The sequence below is a fragment of the Peromyscus maniculatus genome, chromosome 21 (assembly GCF_049852395.1).
Source record: "Peromyscus maniculatus bairdii isolate BWxNUB_F1_BW_parent chromosome 21, HU_Pman_BW_mat_3.1, whole genome shotgun sequence".
In the NCBI taxonomy this organism is placed as follows: domain Eukaryota; kingdom Metazoa; phylum Chordata; class Mammalia; order Rodentia; family Cricetidae; genus Peromyscus; species Peromyscus maniculatus.
In genome coordinates, this window is record NC_134872.1 from 7,245,666 (window position 1) to 7,253,632 (window position 7,967).

The 7,967-nt window shown below is 58.9% G+C and overlaps 1 protein-coding gene across 1 annotated transcript; it reads left to right on the plus strand.

Moving 5' to 3' along the window:
- Positions 1-272: 272 nt before the first annotated feature.
- Cdkn1a (cyclin dependent kinase inhibitor 1A) lies at positions 273-7,486 on the plus strand. The gene is made up of 3 exons (XM_006983092.4): positions 273-400; positions 5,035-5,487; positions 6,161-7,486. The coding sequence occupies exons 2-3, from the start codon at positions 5,049-5,051 to the stop codon at positions 6,208-6,210; spliced, it is 489 nt and encodes a 162-aa protein (XP_006983154.2). The 5' UTR covers positions 273-400; positions 5,035-5,048; the 3' UTR covers positions 6,211-7,486.
- Positions 7,487-7,967: the final 481 nt, after the last annotated feature.

The following is a 7,967-nucleotide window of genomic DNA, read 5'->3' on the forward strand; positions in this document are numbered from 1 at the left end:
TTCCCAGAGTTGGTCAGGGGCAGACCCGTAAACGCTCAGCCGTAACAGTAGTGCTGTTCATAGATGCTGGTTGGGGTACGTGACCAGCAAACAGCCAGGTGTGGGGGGAGGGGAGGGCGCGCCCTCTTGCCGCGCGCGCGCGGGGTTCGGGCTGTCTGGAGCCTAGTCAGGCGCGGGCTCCGATTCCCGGAGGGGAGGGCGGGTCAGCGCGTCCCGGGGATGTGGGAGCAGCGGCTGGTCCTGCCTCCGAGGCGGGCCGGGGCGGGGCCGGACCGATGCTATAAAGAATGCTGCGCGAAGCCAAGCGCACCAGCCGAGAGGTGTGAGCCGCCGCTGTCACAGTCGAGAGAGGAGGATCGGAGCCAGGCGCAGATCCACCGCGATATCGAGACATTCGGAGGTGAGGGCGTCGCGGCAGGGAGCAGTGGTTCCCCGGGGACAGTTCTGCGCTGAGCCCCACAGGTCCCTAGAAGTGTTTGTGTGCGGTTGTATGCGGCGATGGGTGTGCCACTGGTCTGTGTGTCTGTGTGTGCCCGCCAGATTCACAGGTGTGTTCGCGGCAGGTGGATGACGGGTGTGGGTCTGAGCGCGTCCGTGGTGGTCACCGGCTTGGTATATTGGAGTGTGGCGAGGGTCAGACTGTGTCGCAAACTCGGCATACAGAATCCGAATTCCAGGACCCGGGCCATGGCAGACGGGGACCTGCTCCTCGGAGCTCGCTTCTTGCTGCCGGTGTGTGGCTCGCCAAAGGCGTGAGAACGAAGCCGATGTCCCGAGAGAGGCCCGGGGCGGCGGGGACAAGCTGCGGGGAGTGCCTCTGGGGCCCGGCGCAGAGCGGTTCTCCGATCCCACGGTGCCGCCCGGTCCCGGGTCGGTGTGGTCCAGGTGTCTTGCTCCGCCGTAGCCACTACCCGGCTGGGCGCTGAGGTCAGCGCGGGCTGTGTCCTCCGCCCTCGGGAACGTGCCTGGGCACGTCCTGGAGGACAGGCGAGGAGGTGACTCATTGTGACAAGGAGACCCCGGGCACCGGATTGAGATCAGAACCGCGCCCCAGCTGGGGATGGATCAGTGGCAGCCCAGAAGCCCCCTTCCCTGCCCGGGCACAGCCTGGTCCCCGCCCCTGTCCCCTCCCCCGCGCGGCACAGTGACCTATTTGGCGGGCACAGTATGTTCCTAGGGAACCCGGGACACGGGGAGGTCCTGGACGCGGTGTCCGGTCCCCGCTCGGTGGCGCGCCCTCGGGGACAGGGAGCTTGGGCGGGCCCTGTCTACACTGCCAGTCCGGGAAGCGCAAAGGGTCCCACCCACCGCGCCCACCACGACGGGGACCAGTGGCCGCGGGGCTCCTGGGGCGCGAGAGGAGCCCGCACTGCAGAGCCGCGGGGATCCCCGCGGAGAGAGGCTCACGTGATGCTGTATAATATCAGACGCCCCGGGGCCTGGGGGGCACCCCGACCCACTCCACACCCGGTGTAGGAAGGTGACTGGGCCGGGCGCATCCACCCTACTTGGAGTCCCTGGGGACCAGGGCCACACTTGCCCTGGTCCTGCGGTAAAGACTCGGGCTTGGGTTTGGCATGGGGGGGCGCGCTGGCAGCTTCCTCTCTTCCCATTCCTCCACATCGCGTTTCAGCGAGGACACTCGAGCGGTTTTTGTTGTCCTCGCCCTCATCTATTTTTATTTTCCAGGGATCTGACTCATCGCGTGCCTTGGGTGTGGAGATCAAGGTGGAGGGGGCCGGAGCTAAGAGCACTTTCTTTGCTTCTCTCTCTCTCTCTCTCTCTCTCTCTCTCTCTCTCTCTCTCTCTCTCTCTCTCTCTCTCTCTCTCTCTCTCTCTCTCTCCTCTCTCGCTCGCTCGCATATATGTGTGTGTGTGTGTGTGTGTGTGTGTGTGTGTGTGTGTGTGTGCGTGTGTGTTTGTCTGTGCGCGCGCGCGCGCTGCTTTCCCAACATAGGCGGGACTTTAGGAAGCCCGGGCTCATCGTGACGTGTTTTGCGGCCCAGGATCCCCCTCCTTTCCTCTCCCCTCCCCACCCCAGGGTGACGTGCAGCTCCGGTGCCCATCCAGTTTTGGCGGGCGGGCAGCGCCGGGCAGGAAACTGACTCACCACGCCTTGCTCGGCCCACGCGCCGCCCACCGCGCGCCATTTCCCGGGAGCGCAGCGCCCCCTCCGGGCCGCGGTGGGAGCCGCAAGGCGGGCCGTGCGCGGGTCCTCGGGTGGTGCCGCCCGCTGCTGCCACCCCCACCCCCCACCCCCCACCGCGGCTTAAAGGGAGGCCTGGATTGGGTTTAGGGAATTAAAATATGCACGGTGGCCAGCGAAGGAAGGCGTTGCCTCGGTAAATGAGGGCTTATGATAGAAGTGGCTTTGAACTGGGTGTGCGAGCGGACTTTGTGGGAGGCGTGGCCCTTGAGAGCCAACGTGGGGAGCGTGCCCCTGTAGGGGTTCTGGCTCTTTCTTGGGCTCCTGGAACCTGGGGACTCTCCAGAGTCTCGACAGAGCGCTAGCTGTGCTTTTCCTCGAGCCTGTGGAGCACTGAGGCCATTGGTGCTCTGTCTTTCCCCCTCTCTGGCCCCTAAGAGTTACCCTCTGGCGAAGGGCACCAAACTTGGGCTTGGACGCCGTTTGTCTGGGGAAATAAGCCCTGTCTCAGCTCATCTTTCAGTCTCTCTAGATCACGCTCTCTTGCTCGCTCGCTCTCTCGTTATGACCCTCAGAATGAGAAGGGAGACCGGTTCAATACTAGAGCAAATGGATGTGGGTTCAAATCCTGGCTATGCCACGTGTGACCTTATTTAACTTCTGTGCCTTGGTTAGCTCTGCCCAAAAAGGAAGCGATAGTGCGGTCTGTTAACAATAGGTGCGGTGGCTCACATTTGCAATCCCAGGGGAGGCTGAGGCAGGAGGATGACTGTGAGTTCAGGGAACTAATGAATATGGCCGTGCTTTAGGAAGACTGGCAGTTGTAAACCGCTTAGAGCAGCCCTTGCACTAAAAAATGTAAATATACCCCGAACCCTCCCTGTAGGCAGACGCTATCTGAGGTTCTTTCCACAGCACCACACTACCCCTTTCAGGGACGGTGGGCATCTGTCTTAGTCCTGTGTCTTGTTTATTTGCTTTTTTTTTTTTTTTTTTGAGATCGGGGTCTCACTATGTAGCCCAGGCTGGCCTTGAACTCATGGAGATCCTCTTGCCTCTGCCTCCCAAGTGCTGTGATCCTGTGTTTTGGGGAGGGGGTGCATTTTATTTATTTATATTTATATAGTCTACAGTGCTGGCCTCATTCCCTATGTAGTAGCCAAGGCTGAACCTGAAACTCTGCTTTCTCTGCCTCTACCCCCGAATTGCTGTGATTACAGGGGTGTGCCACCACACCCAGCTTTACTGAGCGTCTTGTTTGCTAGGTAGGCACAGGGTTTACCATCTGAGCCCCAGACCCTTGCGGGTGGGTCTCTTTATCTCTTCTGGCTTCCTGCCTTATTCTGATCTGAGTGAGGCAATTGGGCAAACTCATCCTGAGGAGCTGAGGGTGTGTGTGGTGAGAGCCGACGAAGCTACTGGGCAGACCTTGCAAGCTCAAAGACTGGAGGGCTGGACTGGTGCCCAGGAGAACCCTGTCCCTCCTTAGGACCTGCATCCCCTGGCATTGGAGCCGGGCCAGAGCAGGCAGGAGCGGCCTGGGCCCCTCCGGTATCCCATGCTCCCTGAACCAGCCACCTTTGATTTTTCTGTGCCTGTAAAACGGGTTCCTTGGGCACAGGCGGTAGGCAGGTCTAGGAGGTGTCTAGACTGCAGATTATACATCAGCCTGGCAGGATGTGGCTTAGCCTGGGAGAGGGATGGAGCCCTACGCTACCCCTTCAGCCTCTCCTCTCCCCGAGGCTACTGCCTCCGGGCACCCTAGATAACACCTCCACGGGTAGCACCTGTCGGCTGCCGGTCTGGAAGAGGAGGTGCTGGGGAGGGGTGAGGAGGTGCTGGGGAGCGGTGAGGAGGTGCTGGGGAGGGGTGAGGAGGTGCTGGGGAGGGGTGAGGAGGTGCTGGGGAGGGGTGAGGAGGTGCTGGGGAGCGGTGAGGAGGTGCTGGGGAGGGGTGAGGAGGTGCTGGGGAGGGGTGAGGAGGTGCTGGGGAGGGGTGAGGAGGTGCTGGGGAGCGGTGAGGAGGCGCTGGGGAGGGGTGAGGAGGTGCTGGGGAGGGGTGAGGAGGTGCTGGGGAGGGGTGAGGAGGCGCTGGGGAGGGGTGAGGAGGTGCTGGGGAGCGGTGAGGAGGCGGCTCTGTCAGAACGGACCAGAGAGGCAGGCATGCCACCGATTCCATTTCCCAGGGTCGCCTACACTAATTTAGGGCATCCTCGTATCTGTCCTCAAACAGAGCCCAGAGATGTTAAGGTACACATTTGGGGGTCACGCAGCAAAGCCTTGATTCTGATCCAGGCAGGCAGGCTCCAATGTCCCCCCACCCCCTTTCCAGCCACCTTGCCAGCTCCCCGAGATGCTGCCACAGCTATGCGGGCTAAGAAACTGAGGCCAGAGACACCGAGTCACCTTTTAACTGTGGTGCCAAGTAGCAGCCCCAGTCTATATGTGTCTTATCCCGAAGTCCAGGGCACTTTCGATTGGCTGGAGGGAATTACCTCCCAAAGGGCAGCAGAACAGGGGACTGAGGCCTGGCCCAGCTGCCAGTGGTGTGGGGGTGTGGGGGTGTGTTTGGGAAACCATTGGACCTTGGCAATTCACACGTATTTGGGGTGTTCACACCCAAGGACACTTTAGCACAAGACATTGATTTTAGCTGATAGTAGCCCTGGTGTAAACAGGACTGTGACCCACCCCCCCCACACACACACTTCTGCAATGTATTGGCTCTGTGGACATCAACTGTGACCTTGAGGCCCAGGGCTGGCTGAACTCAACACCCACTTTGGGTGTCTTGGTGCGGCGGGGTTCTACAAGGTGGTGGAGAGGGAGCAGGAAGATTGTGACTTGTGGTGCGGTTTCCATAGTGACCTGGGTCTTCTTGTGTTTCAGCCACAGGCACCACCATGTCCGATGCCAATGATGGCCGACCCGACCCACACAGGAGCAAGGTGTGCCGCCGTCTCTTTGGTCCCGTGGACAGCGAGCAGTTGAGCCGTGATTGTGATGCGCTCATGGCCGGCTGCCTCCAGGAGGCCCGGGAACGTTGGAACTTCGACTTCGTCACCGAGACGCCGCTGGAGGGCAACTACGCCTGGGAGCGCGTTCGGGACCTGGGGCTGCCCAAGCTCTACCTGAGCCCCGGGTCCCGTGGCCGTGCCGACCTGGGAGGAGACAAGCGGCCCGGCACCTCCTCCGCCCTGCTGCAGGGGTCAGCTCCGGAGGACCACGTGGCTCTGTCTCTGTCCTGCACTCTGATGCCTCACGCCTCTGAGCGGCCTGAGGACTCCCCGGGTGGTCCGGGAACCTCTCAGGGCCGGAAACGGAGGCAGACCAGCCTGACAGGTAAGGACAGGTACAGGGAGGAAGGATCCTGCAGGGGAGCTGGAGGGGGGTGGCTTGAGGGTCACACAAGCCTGAAGCCAAGCCCAATTTGCTGATATTGATCGGGTACTGATCTTACTCGGAGCTCTTGGTTAACAGTGGCTGTAGATCAAAGCCTTTGCAGAGAGCATCCCAGCCATCCCCCAGCACCAAGCCATTCTTGCCTTGCTTCCGAAGGTGAGGGAACCATGGCTGAGAGGTGTTAATGGCATTCACAAGATCCGGGCATTTTCTCTGCATTGACAGGAAGGCACCGGCCTAGAACCCACTAGGGGAAGCGCTGGGGGGCGTGCCTTGGCAACAGAGCCACACCATAGGTTCCACCCCTCAGTACGGCTGAGGTGGCTCGGCAGATAAGAGCAGTGATGTTCACTGCTCATGCGGAGAGCCTGAGTTCGCTTCCCAGCACCCCCGTGGGATGGCTCACAACCTCCCATAACTCCAGCTCTAGGGGATCTAACACCCTAGAGTTTTGATCCAGGCAGACAGAGGCAGCCCTCTGGCTGTAGGGAGGTGCAGTGCCCTGGGTCCCACCACCACCACCTTCCCCAGCGTAGCCACATGTCCCTTTGACTCTGGGGAAGGGGGTCCTTACCCCGCTGCCTCTGGCCTGACATTTGTTCTCTCTGCACAGATTTCTATCATTCGAAACGCCGGCTGGTCTTTTGCAAGAGGAAGCCCTGATGTGCGCCCAGGAGGCCTCACCTTCTTCTGCAGTGGGCCAGGAGGCCCCTTCCCCACCTTCTTCTGCCTTAGGCCTTCCTTCACTCTGTGTGTCTTAATTATTATTTGTGTTTTAATTTAAACTTCTGTATATACTCTGCCTGCCCTCCCCCCCAGCCTCCAACCTTAGCGTTATTTAAAAGAACTAAAGTGGTAGGATAGTAGACCCCTTAGTGCTGGGCATTTTTATTATGTAGACTGTTATTTAAGCCCTTCTGAACCCAAACTCTGTTCCCTATCCTGGAGGGAAGGTCGGACTGGCTTCATGCCAGCTACCCCCTCCCCCACCCCACCCCCTATCTGGGTGATGATACTTTCCCTAAATGGCCTGGTTCCTTCCACCTGTCTCATGGGGGTGATCCTCAGGCCTGAATAGCACTTTGAAGGGGGTCCAACTGAGTGGGACTTTGGGGTCTCCTTGTCACCTCTAAGGCTGGCCAGGGTGACAGTCAAGTGATCACAGCTTAGAACAGGGATGAGGCTTACCCTGGTTAGGACCCAACTGTAGTGTCCTGACCCTCGACACTCGCTCAGCCCTGTGAAGACAGGGAATGCCCCCCACTCTGGGTCCCTTTTGCCACCCCTGGGGAGTCTGCCTCCCCTGTGAGTCCCTCTGCCAGCTGCCCCTCTATTTTTGAGGGTTCGCCTGGCACTCCGCTGCTGTTCCCTCTCCAGACCCTCCCCCCCAATACCCCCAGGTAAGCAGGAGGCATCTCTGGGCACCTGGAAGGGAAGGGGTACACTAAATGGGGTTCCCTGGTTCTACCTCGGGCAGCTCCAGTGACAGCCATCCCCCTCGTGGTTCGAGGGTGGGTCCCTGGTGGTGAGATACGCCTCCCAGAGCAGTGAGCATCCCTGCGATACCAGTGTGTGGTGGGGACCCTAGCGGCTGAAGTCATCAGCGACCCCTCCCATTTCTCAGTCCTTTGCGTGGCAGATGTACAAGGAGCCAGGCCAGGATGGTGCCTGGAGGGCTAAGCAAGCCTAACAGGAGACTGAGAGCCATGAGTGACCCTTACCCAGGACTGAATCCCTGCCAAAGCACTTACTGGGTCTGACCCCAGACACCTCTGTTTCTGTAACATTCTGGTCTGGACTGTTTGCCCTTCGCTGCCCCCCACCCTCCCGAACATGTATTTTGGCCTCTTCCCTGTTTCCACTCAGAGTGTAAACCTCCGAAGAGCAGGGACCACGTCCCGAAGCAGGTGCTCAATAAATATTTCCTGGTGACTTGTAATGGTTTGTCATTAGGACAAGTGGGGGAGTGTTTGGGTTGTTTGCTCTGTGTGTGTGTGTGTGTGTGTGTGTGTGTGTGTGTGTGTGTGTGTGTGTATCTGTCTGTCTGTCTGTGTCTACAAGTGCACACTCAAGCAATAACTTTTCCCCCCGGTGATGGGAATTGAACCTAGGTCCCTGAGCATGGCAGGCAAGAACTCACTCCACCCCTGAGCTGTAGCTCCGCCCCTTTAGTTTTCATTTTCAGACAAGGTTGGTAGGGTTTTTTTTTTTCCATTTGAAAAAAAAAGTTCTCATCTTCAATTTAATTTTACAGAAATGGTTCTTTTAAAATACTTTAAAATTATATTTTATTTATTTTTGTGTGCGTGTGCATGTGTGTGTGTGTGCTCCAGCATGCATCTCATGGGGCTTCTGTATCAAATTCAGGTAGACAGAATTGATGGCGAGTATCTTTGCCCATGGAGCTTCCTCACTGGCCC

Coding starts and splice junctions, on each gene's coding strand:
- Cdkn1a (XM_006983092.4), top strand. CDS start 5,049: ATGTCCGATGCCAATGATGGCCGACCCGACCCACACAGGAGCAAGGTG. Junction 5,488..6,160: donor GAGGCAGACCAGCCTGACAG/GTAAGGACAGGT, acceptor CTCTCTGCACAG/ATTTCTATCATTCGAAACGC.